Source organism: Stylophora pistillata, chromosome 11 (genome assembly GCF_964205215.1).
Source record: "Stylophora pistillata chromosome 11, jaStyPist1.2, whole genome shotgun sequence".
Classification (NCBI taxonomy): domain Eukaryota; kingdom Metazoa; phylum Cnidaria; class Anthozoa; order Scleractinia; family Pocilloporidae; genus Stylophora; species Stylophora pistillata.
This window is the reverse complement of record NC_142529.1, coordinates 3569085-3590489: the sequence shown is the minus strand read 5'-3', so window position 1 is coordinate 3590489 and position 21405 is coordinate 3569085. Positions and strand designations below refer to the sequence as shown.

Sequence of the window (21405 nt, the reverse complement as noted above, 5' to 3'; positions counted from 1 at the left end):
GGTAATAGGAACGCTTCACGCAAGACATGCAGCCGCATTACATCTACAGTCCTCGAGAAATGACTCGATGGGTGAGAGGAATCTGTGAAGCATTGAAGCCATTGGAGACATTATCAGTCGAAGGACTTGTTCGCCTGTGGGCTCACGAAGCGCTGCGTCTCTTTCAAGACAGGTAAAAACATTGAAGGGGCTAGGTATTTTTTTATAAGAGAGAAGAATTGCAAGTTTTTTAAACGTGTACTTCAATGATATTCTAGTTTTGAGTTATCAAGCAGGACATCAACACAGAGTAACAAGACTTTATTCCGTGATTTTGTGTGTGTTTACCATCTTTGTCCAGCTTTCGTTTAAGTTCTAATGGATCGGATCGCGATGATAGCCTGGGACGAGGCCCTCATTATCAGCGCCTGGGTATGAGCGTTTCTTTGCCCTCAGGAAAGCCGGTACGAGGCCTTGAGCAACCCGAGCTGGCGAGAGGTCTGGAAAGGGGTCTAGCCGATTATGAGGTTCTTATTAGTGCCATACCTCCAGCAAACCTCTCCCGAACTCGTCTCCAATCTTCTTTGGGACGGAGAAACGCACATCTTTCAGTGTTGATAGTGAGGGCTTGTTCTTAGGTTATACTGTTTGATTGTATTCCAGGCTGGTGGAAGATGATGAGCGAAAGTGGACAGAAGAAAACATCAACAACATAGCTTTAAAACACTTTCCGAACATAGATCGCGATGCTGCCCTTGCACGACCAATCCTGTATAGTAACTGGCTGTCGAAGGACTACATGCCAGTGGAGCAGGAAGAGCTCAGAGACTTTGTAAAAGCAAGGCTTAAGGTAGACATGATCTGAGTTTGTCGAACGTAGGGTGAAAGCAAAGAGAATTGTCCCTCTGTAAACATGTCAGCCAACTGGGTTTGAATAAAGGATAGGCCAGTTTGCGACCAAAAGGTCGGTCGACAGACGAACGTCATTCGATGATGTGTCGTGAAATGTTTGGTAAATTGTCGAGTATTTCACAGCTTTTGCACTGGAGATGTGATTTATTTAAAGGAAATATTTAATGAATTGTTAGTGGTTAGTAATTTTTTTTTATTATGAATCTTAGTAAACAAGAACATGAGGGAAACAACTGTTTCCCATGTTAGTGACCTGTACTATGTTTGAATCATAATGGTGAATCTTAACAGGTGTTCTATGAAGAAGAGTTAGATGTTCCTCTGGTGTTATTTAATGAAGTGCTCGACCATGTTCTAAGAATTGACAGAATCTTTAGACAGCCACAAGTAAGTCCATAACCTCGCCTTGCTTTGTTTTAATCTGCATCCCTTTGCATCAGAATTTCTTGCACCCTTCTGCTCAGCAGGTACTCTATGTAACTGGAAGCGGGGTGAATATTGAACGGCCTCCGCTTTTGAGACCTCACGCGCGCGAAGGTGCGAGGGAGCGTGTCGCATCTTCCGCACGTGTGTGAATCGCGATCTCAACCAGCACCGGATTTGCAAGCCGTTTCATCGTCATCTTTACTATTTTTCCCTTCATAGGGGCACTTGCTGTTGATTGGTGTAAGTGGAGCTGGTAAAACTACGCTGTCAAGATTTGTGGCATGGATGAATGGTCTGAAAGTTTTCCAAGTCAAGGTTTGTTTACATCGTGTAGAGTTATTTTTCAGTTAACTTTTGGTTTGCTCTACATCTCTCTGTGATTGGTCTATAAAACTCATCCCACCCTTTCAACCAATCAGGGGCAAAACTAAAACCCACTGGGATTTGGTCGCTCGCGTTTTCCCGCGCTTTAGGTGATTAGTTTTAATTCTGAGTTCTCATCGGCTTCCTGTGTCATTTTTCTTTGTTTTGATTGGCCGTTGCAGTTACTCATCTTTTGGTTTGTGGTCTCAAACTGCAAGCTCACTCTGGCAGCCGCTGAAAAGTCATAGGAGCCTACATAATTGTTGTGTAACCCACTCGTGTAATCGTTGCCCAGTGGTAAATTTGACAAATGATGTTCTTTTTCTAACATTCACTAGATTCACCGAAAGTACTTGGCGGCAGACTTTGATGAAGATTTGCGAGCAGTTCTGAGACGTGCAGGCTGCAAGAATGAGAAAAGTGTCTTTATTTTGGATGAATCCAACATACTGGAATCAAGCTTCCTGGAAAGGATGAACACACTTCTGGCAAATGGAGAGGTACACCAGGAATTTGTTTTCTTTTTTCAATTGAACACTTTTTTAAATCCTGTTTAATAGGGCTAACTTCAATCGCTTGTTGACTGTAATCCACGATTTCCGTGGTCTTAATTTGCTTCACACTGTGGTTGGTTTAGAAAACTCGCGTCATTTTCTAATAACCAATCAGATGCAAATAGAAGTCCATTGCAAGTTGGTCCGTGGTCTTTTCCCGCGCTTTATACTTTTGATTTCTAATTGGCCCTTTTTTATATTTTCTTTTTTCTGATTGGCCAACAAGATCGCTTTGGTTTAGGACCTGCAGTGCTCCCATAAAAACTATTCTATCAGCACTTTATAAGATGATGTCTCATACTTTTTGTGGTTGTCAGGTTCCAGGGTTGTTTGAAGGAGACGAGTATACCACACTGATGACGCAGTGTAAGGAAGGGTCTCAAAGAGACGGTCTTATGTTAGACAGCAGTGAGGAGCTGTACAAATGGTTCACACAACAGGTAGATGTGTCCGCCATATTCATATGTCCAAAATCTCGTGCCAGTCGTATAAGGAATTGATTTCTTTTTTCCTGTTTCATTCAAAATTTACTTCAATGCCTATAAAAGCTAAGATCGATCATGTAATGTGATCGTCCGGATAAGAGTAGTCCTGGAATGGACTGTTATCGCTGACTATGACTGATGTTTCTGTAACTTAACTGGAAGTCATCACTACATTTAAGTGAAAGTTGATGTTTCGTCTGTTCTTATTGGCTGAGAGACCGCAAGTTGCTTTAACTGTTAATTGTGATTGGTCAGTTTGGATCCTTTTCGCTTGGTTCGGAGGCTGATCAGTGATACATACAGTGCATAGCTCAGTTACTTAAGTTATGATTCTCCTTTCATATCTAATAGGTCATGAATAACTTGCACGTTGTTTTTACTATGAATCCTTCCTCGGAAGGTCTAAAAAGCCGAGCAGCCACATCTCCTGCCTTGTTCAACAGGTGAGATTTCGCCGATGAGCCGATTTCATAATGCGTTGTAGCGTTTTGCACTCAGCACAGTTCACTATGCTGTGTTCTGGTATGGTGTTTATCGATAGAAAGAGTTAAGAACATTTAGTGAAAATTTCCTTTATGGGCAGAATATTGCTAGTAACCATGTAACTCCCATGAGTGATCAAGACAGAATTTCTCCTTACAATATCAATGCAAAATCAAGCAGAGAAGTAAAAATATCAATTAGAGGATTATTAGTTGATCTAGTACCAAATTCTCCAAACGAACATCATAATAATTATAACATAACCAAAGTAAAGCGCGCGCTTTGATTGGTCAATTCAATGTCCACCGTTTGCCTACGGGTGCACGCTGCTGACGCGCTTGTTTTTTTCTGGTCACGTAAGATTTGTTGAATAAAAGGGAACCCTTTTGCTATAATGTATGAGTTATGTTTTAAAACAAAATGGTAAACACCACAGCGTTTACTATTGAGTTATGGATGCACTTGGGTGGTTTGTTAAGCACTCAAGAAGGTTGAGTCGCTCTCGGATATCGCCTCGCACGACTCTAAAGCTTCTTTCGTGCTTAGCAACCTCCCGCGTGCATCCATATCTCAATAGTGTACACTGTGGTGTTTACCATTTGTTAATTTTATGGCAGAGAACGAGGAGAAGTACTAATGAGATCTAGGGGCGTAAGGTTAACGCAAATTACACTTGACTTCTAGGATCATAAATAGTAAGGTAGAATTTGCAATAAAAAAACTACCCCTTGTCAAATATTTTAAGGTCCAAAAAGCTGTCACACCTGCACGCATTAGTGTTTTGGTTTGAATTTTGTCCAATGGCTCACAATCCCTCCTTGTGTCATTTCAGGTGTGTTCTCAATTGGTTTGGTGATTGGTCAACTGGTGCACTTTATCAAGTTGGCAAAGAGTTTACCAGCAAGATTGACTTGGAAAAGTCCAATGTAAGAGCAGTTCATTTGAAGCCTGGGCCCGGTTGTTCAAAGAGCGGGAGATTACTGTGTGATGGATGTCCTCCCCTGGGGTGGGATGGGTGGGTTTACTGGGCCTGCAGTAATTGGCGCAAGCTGTTGCGGTGTCCCTACCTGTCGGCGAATCTAATAAACTAAACTAAACTAAACTCTATCCAGTGGATAAGTGCTACCGAAACGTACTGCGCTATCCACCGGATAGAGGTTTATCCAGGGAGAGCGTTATCCATCCTTCGTACGACCGGGGCCTGGATGACATTTGCGCGGAAGACTTCGGATTGAATCCCGCCTGTTCTACTTATTATGCCTACGCTATTTTTAGGTTTGCGGTGAAAAAAAAAAAAAAAATCAAAATACCATGGCAAAACAAAACAAACAAAATGTTATAGAAAATATTTTTGTTCAACGTTAGGGCTCGAAACTAACCATAGCCAACTAGCCACAGACTAGTAGAAATTCAGTGTTGGCTGGTGGTTTTTTATTTCCTCTAGCCAGTTTGGCTAGTAAACAAACTGAAATTATTGTAACATTTAAGTTGTAATGAGTCACTTGGCTAGTAAGTTGAAAAGTGAATGTCGAGCCCTGAACGTGGTTTTTTAAGGTAAATTAGCGTTGATCGTTTGTCTTACGATGCAGAGACGTACTATAAATGACATTTAGAACGCGACGTTTCGACTACTATGCTGCTAGTCTGTCAGGTGACGAGGGCGAAATTTTGCGTTTCGATATTTATAGATGTATTGCTGCAGGCTTGGTTACAAATCTGGTTTCAAAGCTTCTCAAGAAAGTGATCCAAAAAATTTTTGCTCGCTGCATATCTTTTTCCTTCTTTGAGAAAAATATACCTGACCAGCCTCGCATCCACTAGTCCACATCATTTAGGAACGTTATGTTGAAGCCCTCATTTCTGATTAGACTATCAAAAATTCCTCCCGTTGTTTACCGGCAGAGTATTTAAATCTAAATTGATTACGCTCTCTTCTTGAAAGAGCACCTGATGGCTGCTTGACTGAATTCCTGTTAGATGTATCTCAAGCGTTGTGTGGTTTATGCTAGTTTACACAAAGCCTCAGCAGTTTCTTGACCAAACCATACCCGCACCCTTTGATTCCTAGTAAGGACCACTATGTCAATTCTCAGTGCAGTGTTAATGCACTGTGAAGTAGACAGACAACGAGAATTTGAGATATAATCAACTCTGAAGGCCACTAGCTGGGAGAGTTAGCCTTTAGTGAAGTGTTAATGCACTGTGAAGCAGACAGATAATGTCTCTGAGGGCCAGAGGGTGGGAGAGTTAGCGTTTAGATCTTGGTAGCAAGAGGTTTAACCTGACGTTGTCATTCTTTCCGCAGTACAACCCGCCAGACTACCTCCCTAAGGTGTATGAAGACCTGCCCATGGCACCCAGCCACAGAGAAGTTGTTATCAATGCCTTTGTTTACGTTCATCAAACCTTGCATCAGGCTAATGAACGCTTAGCCAAGAGAGGAGGGCGTGTTATGGCTATCACTCCTCGGCATTATCTAGACTTTATCAACCATTACGTGAGTATTTAGAGAGAAAGAACAATCAGTTGTATGGTCACGAGTATCTGTCCCTGAAGTCTCCGCGGCCATCCCGAAAATGCATGTCTGTTTAGGGAACAGCCGCTGGCCAGCAGGCCTTTTCTTGAGGGTATCCTTGGCTGAATTACATATAGCCATCTGATCGCCCAAAGGTCTTGTTTTCTTCTAGCAACCTGACGATTTTGTCCCTTTTTTTAGGTGAAATTGTTTAATGAGAAGAGATCTGACCTTGAAGAACAGCAACTTCACCTTAATGTGGGTTTACAGAAGATACGTGAAACTGTGGACCAGGTACAGAAAGGTTTCTTGTTTTGTGACGGTGTTTTTCGGTAACAAGTGCTCTTTATGAAACATTGGGTGCGACATTGAAACAACTTCTGCAATTTAGAGAACTTGTCGAAGATTTATGAAACTACAACTTTTGAATAACTCTTCTGAGTTAGGGTTCGCGTTAGATATATGCTTTTTTCCGTTATGTTACGTTACGTTACATTGTGCTACACTGTGTCATGTTAGGTGGAAGAGCTGCAAAAGAGTTTGTCACTCAAGAGCCAGGAATTGGAAGCAAAGAATGCTCTAGCCAATCAGAAGCTGAAACAGATGGTGAGGAGAAAGTAAACCTCTTCTGTATGGGTAGCACACGATGAAAAAATTGTCAAATGTACAAATTTGGCATTTGTTCCGAACGGTTTTTTTTCCAAGCGCAACTTTCACTTAAAAAAAAAAAAGAAAAGAAAAGAAACAGTACTAGTTGTAGTGAGCTTGTAAGCAATGGATCGCAAAAAGAAATTCCCTCATATGGAGAATAGTATATTATCATAACAATTTTTTGGTAAAAAATTGCGTACTCCAATCTACCAGGTTTTTGTTTTTATGTAGTACTAGAGTGCCGAGAACAGATGGGATTGATTTAACCCTTTGTCCCTAAGAGTGACGAGAATCTAATTTCTCCTTGCAATATCACCCCTTAATGCCGTGTTAAGGTCACAAGAATAAAGGAATGGTCACCAACTAAACAAGCTCTTGGTTGTTAAACAAATTTTCCTCGTCAAAGTCAAAGCAAATGTATGGAGAAAAGTATGGAGAATATGCATACTGATGTTAGGGTGTAAAGGGTAAATGAAGATAAAGTGTTAAGGAGCTTCTCATTTTTTTCTCTCAAAGGTGAAAGACCAACAAGAGGCAGAGAAGAAGAAAGTTACTTCCATAGATATACAAGCAACAATCGAGGTATAAGTATAGCTGCTTAGACAGGCTGGATTTGAACCGAGAAAGTTTAAATGGTCGTCTCGTAAATTTAAGATATTCTCATTTATGCTCTCTAAGTAGGTGTACTAGTTGTACAGGTGTTTATTATGTCTGTTCACACTTGAATGGTCGTTAGAACAACTTTTTCTTGCGATGTTGGTGTAGCATGAGTTAGGTTTTAAACTAATGAATCATTGTTTTGTGACAGAAACAAACTGCAGAGATTAAAGAGAAGCAATCCAGTGTGATGGATGAACTTTCCAAGGTGGAACCAGCTGTACAGGACGCCAAGATGGGTGAGCTTGACAAACAACCACCATACCTCGTGATTGTCTGAAGATTTGTAAAATTTAAGTGGTGACCATTGAAAATCTCATAACAATAGTTTGCCAAGGTGACCAAACGCTGCGAACTTGTAAGGAATGAAAAGAGGTCCATGACGGAAAATACCAGGATGAGTTGAAACGGTGGACGAAGTCTGGGCTGATGTTTGTTGTTAGATGTTTTTTTTTTTTTTTTTTTTGCTGAAATCGTGATTTAAAGTGCACCTTTCCAAAACTTTGCAGTCTTGAAAACTACCGCACTTTGGTACACCTACGCACCCATTTATATCTATTCAGTATATTACAACTGTAAGCATGTAATTATCTTATAATATATTCATTTCATTTTGCATTAGACACAAGTACGCAGTGTGGACCTATTTATTATTACTATTATTATTATTATTATTGTTATTGTTATTGTTATTATTATTATTATTATTATTATTATTATTATTATTATTGACATACAATGAATATATGAAGATCATATATTTGAACTGCGGTATTAGATACGTATGATGCACGATCCTCGCAGTAGATAGCGCTATTTAAGCAATAGCGAAAATCAGACCTGAAAAAAATCAGGCCTGTCCCGTACAGGCCTGATTTTTTTCAGGTCTGATTTTCGCTATTGCTTAAATAGCGCTATCTACTGCGAGGATCGTGCATCATACGTATTATTATTATTATTATTATTATTATTATTATTATTATTATTATTGTCTTTTTTTTATTGTGCCTGTGTTTATCATTCATTCCATTCTCGCTAGCTGTAAATACAAACTTCATATCGAAGTGTGGAGGGGAAGTGACACAATTATGGAAGAAAATTAAGATAATAGTTCGAGGAAGGTCGCCAGTTTCGATGGGAGAACTCCATTTGGCTACAATTAATGAAGGGTTTTTTTTTTTCCCTATGCAGCCGTAAAGTCGATCAAGAAACAGCATCTTGTCGAGGTTCGTTCCATGGGTAACCCCCCTCCAGCTGTCAAGCTTGCATTGGAATCCATCTGTCTGTTGCTTGGAGAGCAGGCAGCCGATTGGAGGACCATCCGTGGTGTTATCATCAAGGACAACTTTATCTCCACCATTGTGAACTTTTCCACAGAGGACATATCGTATGTAACGGTTTCACGGTTATTACGTTGAATTAGGCAGATGGGGAATTTTGAACTCGTAAATGTAATGTTGAAAGATGGTATTCATCTTGTCTCAAACTTGGGAGAAAGAAAAAAAATACTGATGTCTTTTGTGACATCGAATCTTAAAAATTCGGATCCCGCGCTCTGATGTTCTACCACTGAGCTACAGAAAACTTTATAGTTAGGGATAGGCCGTCACTCGGTTCCTACTTGGCACATGTGGCCTAGCTCACGTGTTCTCTGTAGCTCAGTGGTAGAGTCTTGTGGTCACAGTCTTTATTTATGGACCGATATGGGTGACCAGCTTACTTACATCGAAGAAAATCCTTCCTATTGAGTTTTGGTGTAGAAGGTCGCGTAACATTGTAATTGATATTCAAGGAGTCTGTTTAAGCAACAGAACATATTTTTCCGGCTTTATAACGTGATGAAACACGCGGGATGTTGAGAGAACACAAGGAAAGCTTAGAAATCTTGAGCCGAAGGTGAGTGATTTATAGGCTTTCCGAATGTTCTCCCAGCACCTCAAGAAGCTTTCTCGCGTTATAAAGCCCGCAAAAAATGCTTTCTATTGCTTTTATGACATAGCTAGTTACATGCGGGCTCTAAAACCTGACAAAGCATCCGATTGGATACTGACGACCAATCAGACGATGCGTACTATGCTCATTATGTTATAAAACTATTATAGTGGGGCTCCCACGCGCGCGAAGCGCACGTGGGGCAGAGTTCCATACCCATGGAAAATGGTCAACCTCTTTTCGTTTGGTTGTTACGTGACTGACCGAGCGTACGTACGTACGTACGTACGTGCCCTCGGATTGCACGGGTAGGGTAGGGGAGACTATCAAAACGAAGGGCAAGTCTTGGCAAATGCACATCTTTTATGTTACCATTAATATTACGAACTTGGGAGCTCCGCTTTTAGGCTGGGCTAAATCTATTTATTATATCTATGTTTGTAATTTGTAGAGATGACATTCGTAAGATTATGGTTAACAAATATCTCAGCAACCCGGACTACAACTTTGAGAAAGTGAACCGAGCCAGTTTGGCCTGCGGTCCTCTTGTTAAGTGGGCTATCGCTCAGGTATGCTAGATCTAACTATTGACTCTCCCTACTGTTAGTCACGTGTTTCTCGTGATGTTACTTGAGAGAATTTAGTGTTTAGTCGAGCGGTATTCGCTGCTTTGTCGTCATCTGTCTGATTCTTATATGGTGTGGAGAAAGTACTTATTGGTCTCTCTTTTGAGTGATTGGTTCAAATTAGATGTTCATAAATGTAGATAGAACCTACAATCGGCGACAAAATTGTTGACATATTGATCTTTTCAACCCCGCATTTCTTCAATTTCATCTCTTGCCCTCGTTAAGTTAACCTGTTCGCCCCCCCTCCCAATAGAAAAAAACAATGATGTATCGTGATCCCATGAACTTTTAGCCATCATTAAATGGGGGAGAGGGGCTGTGAATGATTTGTAGTGTGGTAGAAACAGGAATGTTATTCTTCACATAAATAGAACTCCTCCAACATGACGTGTCAACTAATTTTTACGCTGATTGTAGCGCCGAGGAACTAACAGATGTTTTTTTTTTTTTTTGTTTTTGTTTTTTTTTGTTTTTTTGATATTTCAGATAAGCTATGCGGACATGTTGACCAAAGTCGACCCTCTTAGAAATGAACTGAAGAGCTTGGAGATTGAAGCACAGGCTAGCAGAATTAAGGTGAGAATATTAAATAACCCCTAACAGTGACTAGCATCTAATTTCTCCTTACAAAATCACCCATGGATCACGCATTAAGGTTAGGAGAATTAAGGAAATGATCACCAACTATAGATCTTGATTGTTACCCAAATTCTCCTAGTCAGCACCTTAATGAATATATAGAGAACAGTATGGAGAATAAGCATACTGATGTTAGGGTGTAAAGGCTCAACCACGAAACCAGGGTATCTTTTGACGTTTCTTCAGAAGCAAAGCGTGTGAGACGATTTCAGCTACAGTACGGTCATATACTCAGTGATTAACTTGTTACCAAGTTGGGACAAAATATCTACATTGTGAAATCAATGAAATGTTCATTTCTGTTTGTTTGATTTCCTTTTTAAGGCGGACGAGATCAGTCATGTGATTGCTGAACTGGAGAAAAGCATTGCTCGCTACAAAGAGGAATATGCGGCGCTGATTAGTCAGGCCCAGGCCATCAAAGCCGACCTTGCAGCCGTTGAAGCAAAGGTGATACTTGGAAATTTCCACGGCACTTACCCACTAATACTGGCGACTAAGGGCCATTTATTAACGCGGTCTAACCCGAACCGCAGTTTTACGCAACCCTTGGGCCATTCCTATTCTCTACAAGAGGGTGGTTTTCACCAAATAACGGTCGTTCTACTGCTAACTTTTGGCCTTATTGACACTGTTTAGAAAAATAAACGTTCAGGTAAAAGATTTAGCGACATTCACGATGGTCTTAGGCGCCACAAAAACATTTTCTAGTCAGCATTGCGTAGGGGTGCGTTTTGGCCAAGTACACGAAGAGCGAACATTTCTTGGCCTTATGTAGGTCGAAAAAGTGTGACAAAGATAGCGGTATTGTTACATTAAGAGTGATACTGATAGTGATATAAATACACCGCTACATGCACTGATGTTTTGAACTCTCAGGTGAGCCGTAGCACTGCTCTGTTACGAAGTCTTTCGGTCGAGAGACAGCGATGGGAAACAGGAAGCAATGCATTCCAGACTCAAATGGGTACTATTGTTGGAGATGTACTTCTTTCCTCTGCGTTCCTTGCCTATGCCGGTAAGAAATCACCTTTGCATCCATACGGATATCTTTCGCTCGTCATGTCATGTGTCTGATATTATTTAACATACTGGAGTTGCACGATACAAGCATTTCTGTCAGCCGATAGCCTTTGTGTATTAAAGCTTCGAATGACCAAGTGGTTTTGAACGTGTGAGTAACAACGCGTTTGTTATTTTTTTTCCAGGTTACTTTGATCAACAGCTTCGTCAGAATCTCTTCACTTCTTGGGCTTCGCATTTACAACAAGCAAACATACAGTTTAGACCAGATATTGCCAGAGTAGAGGTAAGGTTCTGGAGATGAAATAACATGCTCGAAAAATGAAGCCCGTTTGAAAGAAGTGTTTTGAAAGTTCATTACTTATTTTATGTTTGATTGATACTCGCAGTATTTATCCACTGCTGATGAACGACTGCAGTGGCAGGCAAACTCGTTACCAGCGGATGACCTGTGCACAGAGAATGCCATTATGCTGAAGCGGTTTAACCGTTACCCTCTCATTATCGACCCATCTGGACAAGCTACTGAGTTTTTGCTGAATGAATATAAAGGAAGAAAGATCAGTAAGACGAGGTAAATAATGTATTTTCAAATGGTTGAGTGGAATAAAATTGGGGGTAACCTTTTTTCTTTCCCTTTTCCCCCCGCAAATTGAGTGAGTCTTGTGAACCTTTGGTTGTAGTTTCTTTCTTTTGTGTCGGCATTTACTGACTTTTTTCTCATCGCACCCACTTGAAAGATTCAAGCTGTATTCCGTACAGTTGTCAATTCTTCTTCAAAAGTTTAATTTGCTTTTTTTCTATGTATGGTTTTGTTAAGATTGCAAGAAAGGTCACGTTGTGTTATCCGGTAGTAATAAACAGTGTGCTCTTCACTTGAAAACGTTTAAAAAGGAATGTTTAAAATCATTTTCAATTTGTACTTATTATGCTTTTCATCTTGTAGTTTCCTTGACGATGCCTTCCGTAAGAATCTAGAAAGTGCTTTGAGGTTTGGTAACCCGCTCCTTGTTCAGGTTAGTTAATTAGATAAGAAAAACGAACCTGGATTAACGAACTCAGGAAAAGACTGCGATTTTTTGCTCTCTGTGGCTGCAAGATACTATTTTTACTTATCATCATTTTATCACCTAACGTAAATTCCCACACGTTCACCATACTGGTATGAAGTAGTTTTTTTTTTAGTATTTTTTATTTACTCCTGTATTTTTGTGTTTTACTTTCATGTCAGGATGTTGAAAGCTATGATCCAATCTTGAATCCTGTACTGAACCGTGAGCTTCGTCGCACAGGAGGTCGTGTTCTTATCACAATTGGAGACCAAGATATCGATTTGTCACCATCATTTACCATTTTCCTATCTACGAGGGATCCTACGGTAAGAAAATATACTGTAGATAGCAGAGAACCATGCCACACGTGGCATCTTAAACTGAATAAATGAATAAAAAAGGAAAAAAAAAATGAAACAGTTTTTGTCCTTTTTGAGTAGTAATTTAATCTCAGAGGTACAGATCCATATGTTTTGCTTAGCAACCTGGCGTCACATGTGCTTATTGTGATTGGATAACGTGAATTTGAATCTTTCTTTATGTTAAGAAAGATGTTTTTTTTTGTTTTGTCACAAGCGTGGGACACAAAAATAATTCTCAGTGCACATGACAAAATCGAGCCTTTGCGCTCCGACGCTCTACCACACTTTATATTGTAGCTTAAAATGACGTTCGGCTCGTAATCATTTCAAGCTAGTTTGATTTGTATTTTCCTTTGTTCGAGATACGTTACCTTATTCCTAAATTTAAGAAAAACACAAGAAACTAAGAAGTAGGGTTTTTTTAATGTGAACACTTCAGTTTTTCCTTTTTAACTGTTAATGACCCTTTTGTTTAACTGCAGGTGGAGTTTGCTCCTGACTTGTGCAGTCGTGTGACATTTGTGAACTTCACAGTGACTCGCAGCAGTCTACAGAGCCAGTGTTTGAATCAAGTGTTGAAAGCTGAAAGACCTGATGTGGATCAAAAGAGGTCCGATCTACTCAAGCTGCAAGGTAACTCCATCTTTTTAATTGGTTAAAACTGGAAAAAAAAAAAAAAAAAAAAAGGAAAGAATGATAACTCTTGCTCTGTTTCTGTCTCATTCTTAGGCGAGTTTCATCTTCGTTTGCGGCATCTTGAAAAATCTTTGTTGCAAGCTTTAAACGACGCTAAAGGAAGAATCCTCGATGATGATCGGTAAGAAAAAACTTTGGAAACCGCAACTCAAAACTCTATCTTCAGGGGTTTAAAGACTTTTTTTATGATCGGCTGCTGATGGTGTAACAGGGGGCTTTGCCCAGAAAAGAGGCCGTAAGGGGAAGCTCAAACATGAGAGCGTGCTCGCGTGTAAACGGACGGTGGTGAGAGGTCAGCGGTAGACCATCACTAACCAGCTTTTATTGAAACCCGTGATCATCCGTTGTCAACAGCTTTTGCTGCTAAAGCGTCAAAATCGAAATAAAAACATATTAAAAGTTATTTTTTCATGCTTTGTCACCTTCTTAGAATTATAGCGACTCTCGAGAAGCTTAAGGAAGAAGCAGCTGAGATCACTCGTAAAGTGGAGGAGACGGACGTTGTGATGGCTGAGGTTGAAGCTGTGTCTGACCAGTATGGAGCACTGTCGCATTACTGTAGCAGTATCTACTTTACTATGGAAGGACTCAACTTGGTGAGTAACGCGCTAGAGCGTCAAACCAAATTCATCACCACGGTGATTGAGAACAATTAAGAATATCCTAAGGGACAAAAGAGAAGTCAAACGAACTGCCAAGAGCTCGGGAAAACGCGACTAAGACCAGAATCGATTTAGTTTTGTATGTGATTGTACTAGAGAGGAGACGAGATCGCGTCGTCTGCTTTCGAAGATAACGTTCGCGAAGAGAGTTAAAATTGAAAAAGTTTAAGTGTGCCCGCTGCTCTTCAAAGTGTGCCTGTAAGACTCTTTATCTTCAAGGCCTGTTTCCTATATCTGTCGTAATCTGACAATGTTTTTTCATTGTTTTCCTCCTCCAGGTACATTTCCTTTACCAGTTCTCTCTGCAGTTTTTCCTGGATATTTTCCAGTGCGTATTGTACGAAAATCCAAAACTGAAAGGCATGAAAGATCCTCAGCAACGGTTGAAAGTTCTGTCAAGTGACTTGTTTCAGGTAAATGATAGATCTGATTAGTAATTCCCTCTTCAATCTGCTAAGCATTTCCTGGTAAGTTTCTTGAAAGAATTTGTTGTTGTATCTAGGTAGTATTCTCCAGCTGATGAGCTCCCGCATTCTCGTCACCTATTTGCTAGATAATATATTAACAATATCAAGAGAAGTTATATCTTAAACGCACTGTGGAGTAAAATTAACAAATGGTAAACACCACAGCGTACACTATTGAGTTATGGATGCACGCGGGAGGTTGCTAAGCACGAAAGAAGCGTAAGAGTCGCTCGAGGCGATAGCCGAGAGCGACTCTAGCTTCTTGAGTGCTTAGCAAACCTCCCAAGTGCATCCATAACTCAATAGTGTACGCTGTGGTGTTTACCATTTGTTTTATAACATAACATTAACACATTGTAGCTAAAGAGTTCCCTTTTATTTAACAAATCTTACGCGACCAGAAAAACAAGCGCGCGCGGAAAAATAGTCTGCATTTGCTCACGTCAGCAGCGTACACCCATGGGCAAATGGGGGACGCTAAATTGACCAATCAGAGCGCGCGCTTTACTTTGGTTATGTTATAAGTTTCATTTCGGTTTCCCTAGGTCGTGTACAACAGAGTCGCCCGTGGTATGATGCATGATGACAGAATTACATTTGCCATGCTTCTATGCCGAATATTCCTCCGTGGATTACCTGGGTAAGTGAACTGTCCTATTTTAATACCACGTCGATGAAATAATGATCACGGAGAATAGATAGAACAGTTTTCAGTTGAGCATAGAAAGTAATTTGAGATTGCTTTAGGTTAACGTTAGTTTGCCCCGTGATTGGTCTAGAAAATTCGCGCCACTCTCTCGAGCGATCGGAATACCAAACTAAAGCCAATTGCGATTTGATGACATATGTTTTCCTGCGCTTCCGGCATTTTTCTTGTTTGTACTCTTGAGTTGTGATTGGTTCCCTGTGCTATTTCGTTTGTTCTGACTGGCCCAAGTGATTGCTTTGGTTGTGGTTTTACACCACTCAATCTACCAGCGCTCCTTGTGCAAGAATCAATGACGCGTTAAAGCTTTTTTTTTTTTTTTTAATGTTTTCACTTAGAGGATTCATCATCAAACTTTCAGGGTTCTGCTTCTCTTTTGGACCTGACAGCTCGCTCATCATAATTTATGATTATTCATAGTAATTTATTGACTTCTTTCTCTGAAAATATACCATCTTTCTTTTTCAAATGACTCGATAATGGTCTTTAGGTTTCCTGCTGTTAATTTAAGATGAAATTTTTAGTTACCGTGAAATTTAAATAAAAATTCTATTGGTTTGATTCCTTTCGCAGAGAATCTGAGTATGAGGACGAGTTTGAGCTGTTTTTGCGAGGAGGAGAAACTGTCATTTCAGGAAAACCGCCAAAGATCGATGGACTCTCACCCGAACAGGTAACTACCCTTGAATATTATGATCGTTCCGTCTCTCTGTTTGTATGCGTACCTTTTTTGTTTCATTTGGTCTGTGTATGTGCTCTTCCTTAATGAGTAAGACTATTTCTTTGTCTTCAACAGGCCTCCGCTGTGGTCCGTCTGTCCAAATTACCTGCTTTCAAAGAACTTCAGGCTTACACACAAATGAACCGTAAGGTAAGATGGAAAAAACACTTCAGTTAGTTTGACTGTTTTTCCGGGCTTTTTTCATGAGTAATTTTTGGAGTATTTGAACCTAAGACTTTGGGTACTCTCTCTTTGAGAATAAAAAATTTCTTGGTCGATCTTTTAGGGTTATTTTGTGGTTTATTTCTAGGATTTCTTCGAGTGGTTGGAGTCTGGAAAACCAGAGCGTAATGTACCTGCCTGTTGGGATTCTGAACTGTCTCTATGTAAGCACATTTTAACATATTTTACAGTGATGTTGTTCTCTTAGAAAACTCATCTAACTGGGAGCCATCAATCCAAAATCAGACACGAGTGTCGGGAATCGGACATTTGTGTCCAACACGGACACTAGTGTCTAAAATTGGACACCAGTGTCTGAAATCAGAACACTAGTCTAGAATGGAATACTAGTGTTCAAATCCGGGCTCCAGTGTGCAAATCAGACACTTCAATAGCTCCCTAACTGTACTAGGTAGTGATGTTTAATCGTAAACATAGACCTGAAGCGACTTGGGCTGGTCACATATTTTCTTCACGGGTTTATTACGAAGTAACATAATGACCAGCTCCCAGTTGGCTTGTAAGCTCAGTTGGTAGAGCGCTGCACCAGTACCCCAGTCAGCATGGGACCATGGGTTCAAATCCCGGACAGGCCTGAATTTTTTTTTCAGGCCTTATTTTCACTATTGCTTAAGTAGTGCGCATTACTGCGAAGATCGCTTTCATTTTCATTATTTTATTTTGCTCTTTGACAAGACACGACTCTCATTGTGCCTCTCTCCTCAAAGGAGTTTGAATGGTTACTGGCGCACTTTTAGTGAAACCTGACCGGATGTTAGGGTGTAATTTGTGATCGATTTCTATCCCGGGGGAGAGGGCTAGGGTCATGCCATAGAAACAGCGATGAACCCCAGGGGTGTGGGACACGTGACTCGCGTGCAGACTTTCTCTTTGGTGGTTTTGAAGTGTTGATTTAGTATGCGTAACCATGACTTGTTTCCTCTTTTTCTAGCAAATATTGCCCAGTCAGTCCATCAGCTGCTTGTGATACAAGCGTTAAGACCTGATCGGATTTTAGCCATGGGTCAGAGGGTCGTGGCGACAATTCTCGGGGAGAACTTTATGCATGATGCCGAGCAAGGACTGGATCTAGCATCTGTTGTTGAAAACGAGGTTTGTACCTAAAACCTGGTACATGGAAACTTTCTCAATTGAATAGTTTGTATCCTAGATATACTTAAGCTTCTTCCCGTCAGCTTCCATCTAAATGGTCTTACACAAGGCGCCCATCCATCGTATAAAGCAAAATACTTAGAGCAGTTGACACGAGAAGTGTCTTCAGGTTTTTGTCTTGGTAATATAAAAGATTTTGATGAAACGTTCTTCGATCTTCGCAGGTCAAGGCATCTACACCGTTGCTGTTGTGTTCTGTGACGGGTTATGATGCCAGTGGTTGGGTCGATGACCTCGCCGCGGAACAGAACAAACAGTGCACTTCAATTGCTATTGGTGAGTAATAACTCCATAGTCCATGAGGCTTCAAAACTCTACGAACGCTAAAGCATTATTTCCCTCTTTATTTCCAGGATCTGCTGAGGGTTTCAGTCTTGCTGACAAGGCCATCAACTCTGCAACGAAGTCTGGAAGGTGTGTCCACTTTTTAACTGTTTAGGCAGTGATTTCCGTAAAGCCTACTTCATCCCTAAACGTATGTCGCTGCACACGTTCCTCAATGTTTTCCCCTTGCAATCTCGGAAATATTAACTGGAGTATCAGGTGGAAAGCACCTTTCACAAATTTTAACGATGTCAAATGGTATCACGCCGTCATCTTTGCTTTAGAGGAAGGAAGAAGGAGGGTCAATCCTGTCCAATTTTGTACTTGTACCCACCTATCTTAGCTCTACCCCCCTCTCCCTGTTTACTGATCCTTATCTCCTCTTTCCCTCCTTCCATTTTGTTTCCTTCCTTTTTTTTTTCATCTCTGTGTTACTTAATTTTCTCTCTCTCTCTCTCTCTCTCTCTCTCTCTCTCTCTCTCTCTCTCTCTCTGCAGGTGGGTTCTCCTAAAGAACGTTCATCTGGCTCCACAGTGGCTGGTAACATTGGAAAAGAAGCTTCACTCTCTGAACCCACACGCCAGCTTCAGGCTGTTTATGACTATGGAGATAAATCCCAAGGTATGAGTGCATGGGTGATAACTGTTAATATAGCACCTTACCCAATCTATTTTTAGCCAGCGTAAAGAGTTTTAAAAACTGACGTTTCGAGCGTGTTAGCCCTTCGCCAGAGCTCTCTACGGTGGCCAATTCACATTATTAACTCAGTTGATAAAACCCCAATTACCTTGTTACCCCTACTGACGTAGCACCACAGTTTCTTTAGAAACTTTCCCCCTTTATTTTCAGCCAGAGTACGTTGGGGTGAAAATCGCAATACGGTTGTGTGTGGTGTCTAAAAGGAAAACGTGAAACGACACCATTTCGATTTGTTGTGTTTCGAATTGCTGTATTTGTTTTTGTTTTAAGTTGTCTTGACGAAAAAAAAAAAGAGAAAAAAATAGGCATATCTTGATGTTGTATCTGTATCTTGAAATTGAGGTACTAAGAGTGTGGTACTGTTTCAATACTTCGTCAGGTTCCAGTAAACCTACTGAGAGCTTCCCGTGTGTTTGTCTTCGAACCTCCGCCAGGCGTGAAGGCCAATCTACTAAGAACCTTCAGTGCTGTACCAGCAGCCAGGATGTGCAAGGTTAGTTATATAACCTCTGTCTTCTCAAGCGAAATAATCAATTGAACCTTGAAAAGTGCGTTTGGAATGCTTCTCCATGTTGAGTATGTTTCAATCTTCTCCATCTTTAGCTATTGATGTTCCTTCGCATTTTTCCCCTTCAGATTGCTTTTTTATCTTACTAAACCGCTTTTATATTTAATTTCCGTTTTAAGGCAGGCAGCGACTCGATATGCGTAGCTTCGCTCTTTTGACTTATTTATCATTATGTTTGATACCAGGCTCCCAGTGAGCGAGCCCGCCTCTATTTCTTATTGGCTTGGTTCCATGCCATTGTTCAAGAACGTCTTCGCTATGTGCCTCTTGGATGGTCCAAACGTTATGAGTTCAGTGAGTCTGATTTGCGAGTCGCTTGTGATACACTGGATACTTGGCTGGACGCCATTGCACAGGTGCGTTATAGTTCAAGTCAAATGACTTATAAGTAACGCAAGTGTGAGGATGTTGTCATGTGTGACAGTCCAAGTCAAATAGCGTTATAAGTAGCGCAAGTGTGAGGGTGTTGTCATGGGTGACAGTTCAAGTCAAATAATCTTATGAGTAACGCAAGTGTGAGGGTGTTGTCACGGGTGACAGTTCAAGTCAAATAATCTTATGAGTAACGCAAGTGTGAGGGCGTTGTCACGGGTGACAGTTCAAGTCAAATAATCTTATGAGTAACGCAAGTGTGAGGGTGTTGTCACGGGTGACAGTTCAAGTCAAATAATCTTATGAGTAACGCAAGTGTGAGGGTGTTGTCACGGGTGACAGTTCAAGTCAAATAATCTTATGAGTAACGCAAGTGTGAGGGTGTTGTCATGGGTGACAGTTCAAGTCAAATAATCTTATGAGTAACGCAAGTGTGAGGGTGTTGTCATGGGTGACAGTTCAAGTCAAATAATCTTATGAGTAACGCAAGTGTGAGGGCGTGGTCATGTCTTAAAAGTACTGTTAGTGTGAGGGTCTTGTCAAACTTTTCCTCTTTTTTCCCACTCAAATCATGTACTTTTCCTTCTTTCACTTGAAACGCTAGGCTTAAAATTTACTATCTTCATTTACATCATTATTGCACATAGGCATCGCTTATTGACCTTCCTATCCTAGCAGCTTGTCCGAAGTTTGTCACCATGGACTTAGTTAAACGACCAAGTCTGCCACCAGTCTCCTGTAGCCCAGTGGTAGAGTATCCGAAGTAAAAATCGAAAAGTCGTAGGTTTGACTCCTACTGGAAGCACTGAATAACAACTTCTTCCATTTACTTTTTATTCTACAGGGTCGCACAAACCTCCCTCCCAACAAAGTTCCTTGGGATGCCCTTCAAGCGTTGTTGTCTCAAGCAATTTATGGCGGGCGAATTGACAACGATTTTGATCAGGTTAGAGAGTTCAGTTCTTCTATCTGAATCGTCCCGTTCGTCTTGTAAGATCACTTCGTCACTCTGTTCTTTAGAGTGGCATAATTGCGTGACACCTTCTCCCGATACTCTTCATTGGAGAGTAGGGCTGCGTGACTCTAAGCCTCTCTTGGTGTTGGAGATTAGTATTTTCTGGGACGAAAGTTCTTTTTTTTTTCGAAATTGTGTGTAATTTCAGCTTTGTTTCTTGTAGCGTCTGATGACCTCCTTTGTGACTCGCCTGTTCACTGTTAGCAGTTTTGAATCCGATTTCCCGTTGGTTCTTGACGTGGATGGTGAAAAGGGCAAAAAGATCGTAATGCCAGAAGGAATTAGGTAAGAAAACACACAAACAACAAGTGCTTCCTCTCTGCGAAAAAACAAATTTTTAATACGGTGGCAAATTTATCAATAATTTAAAGTGTACAAAAATTGAAAAAGTTAGAACTTAGGTTTTCTTTTCCAGGAAAAAAAAATGGGTTAGTGTCATTTGTTTTGGTTGTGTTATCTTGCATCATTCAAAAAGAGCTAATATGGGATTTTCGATTGGAGAGCGATGCAAAGAAGCCCTTTCTGCGGTTCATTGTTGGTAAAACTTAACAGTAAAAATGCCATGGACTTTCACATATCGTTCTTTTTAAAATTGTTCACCACATGTTCTCTCTTTGAACCCAAAACTCAGGCGAGAACAATTTCTACAATGGACTGAAGCTCTTCCTGATGCCCAGTCTCCCTCTTGGCTTGGCTTGCCCAACAATGCAGAGAAAGTACTGCTGACCACACAAGGTTAGAACATATCATAGGGATTAGTATACTCAACTAACATGACTGGTCACGGTTTAAAAAAGTTATTGCCTGATTCTGCGGAATTTATACCGAATGGACAACTTTATTAAAAATATATCAAAACTCAAAAAGGGAAACTGAAACTTTCGTGACCTCTTTTCCACATTTCTGTCTCTATTGAGAAATTGTTTATATCTGAGGCGTTTTTCTATGCAGGTCAAGACATGGTTACCAAGCTGCTGAAGATGCAAATGTTGAGTGATGACGACGAGCTGGCCTACTCCCCGGACTCCGCAAGGTAAGATATGGTCCTGTCGTCAAAAGAGACTAGTGAATATTTTATCGATGATATCATGTTTTTGGCATAGATTGTGTTTACCGCG

General features: G+C 40.6%; 1 protein-coding gene across 2 annotated transcripts in view; it reads left to right on the top strand.

Annotated features, from left to right (window-relative positions):
- LOC111323089 (cytoplasmic dynein 1 heavy chain 1) overlaps nucleotides 1-21405 on the top strand; it is a 58151-nt gene that overhangs the window by 30030 nt on the left and 6716 nt on the right. For both annotated transcript variants that reach the window (XM_088737909.1, XM_022926376.2), the window contains exons 48-87: nucleotides 9-172; nucleotides 643-829; nucleotides 1183-1278; nucleotides 1537-1632; nucleotides 2019-2180; nucleotides 2552-2674; nucleotides 3071-3162; nucleotides 4035-4128; nucleotides 5508-5699; nucleotides 5919-6011; nucleotides 6237-6323; nucleotides 6885-6950; nucleotides 7177-7264; nucleotides 8217-8412; nucleotides 9409-9526; nucleotides 10073-10162; nucleotides 10550-10675; nucleotides 11105-11243; nucleotides 11434-11534; nucleotides 11638-11822; nucleotides 12195-12264; nucleotides 12480-12626; nucleotides 13145-13295; nucleotides 13392-13479; nucleotides 13789-13954; nucleotides 14299-14433; nucleotides 15033-15127; nucleotides 15767-15866; nucleotides 15990-16064; nucleotides 16225-16300; nucleotides 17089-17249; nucleotides 17474-17585; nucleotides 17663-17723; nucleotides 18131-18254; nucleotides 18712-18825; nucleotides 19086-19256; nucleotides 20117-20218; nucleotides 20451-20572; nucleotides 20919-21022; nucleotides 21239-21320. In XM_088737909.1, the coding sequence (XP_088594035.1) occupies nucleotides 9-172; nucleotides 643-829; nucleotides 1183-1278; nucleotides 1537-1632; nucleotides 2019-2180; nucleotides 2552-2674; nucleotides 3071-3162; nucleotides 4035-4128; nucleotides 5508-5699; nucleotides 5919-6011; nucleotides 6237-6323; nucleotides 6885-6950; nucleotides 7177-7264; nucleotides 8217-8412; nucleotides 9409-9526; nucleotides 10073-10162; nucleotides 10550-10675; nucleotides 11105-11243; nucleotides 11434-11534; nucleotides 11638-11822; nucleotides 12195-12264; nucleotides 12480-12626; nucleotides 13145-13295; nucleotides 13392-13479; nucleotides 13789-13954; nucleotides 14299-14433; nucleotides 15033-15127; nucleotides 15767-15866; nucleotides 15990-16064; nucleotides 16225-16300; nucleotides 17089-17249; nucleotides 17474-17585; nucleotides 17663-17723; nucleotides 18131-18254; nucleotides 18712-18825; nucleotides 19086-19256; nucleotides 20117-20218; nucleotides 20451-20572; nucleotides 20919-21022; nucleotides 21239-21320 (4751 nt within the window). The remainder of the gene's footprint in view (nucleotides 1-8; nucleotides 173-642; nucleotides 830-1182; nucleotides 1279-1536; nucleotides 1633-2018; nucleotides 2181-2551; nucleotides 2675-3070; nucleotides 3163-4034; nucleotides 4129-5507; nucleotides 5700-5918; nucleotides 6012-6236; nucleotides 6324-6884; nucleotides 6951-7176; nucleotides 7265-8216; nucleotides 8413-9408; nucleotides 9527-10072; nucleotides 10163-10549; nucleotides 10676-11104; nucleotides 11244-11433; nucleotides 11535-11637; nucleotides 11823-12194; nucleotides 12265-12479; nucleotides 12627-13144; nucleotides 13296-13391; nucleotides 13480-13788; nucleotides 13955-14298; nucleotides 14434-15032; nucleotides 15128-15766; nucleotides 15867-15989; nucleotides 16065-16224; nucleotides 16301-17088; nucleotides 17250-17473; nucleotides 17586-17662; nucleotides 17724-18130; nucleotides 18255-18711; nucleotides 18826-19085; nucleotides 19257-20116; nucleotides 20219-20450; nucleotides 20573-20918; nucleotides 21023-21238; nucleotides 21321-21405) is intronic.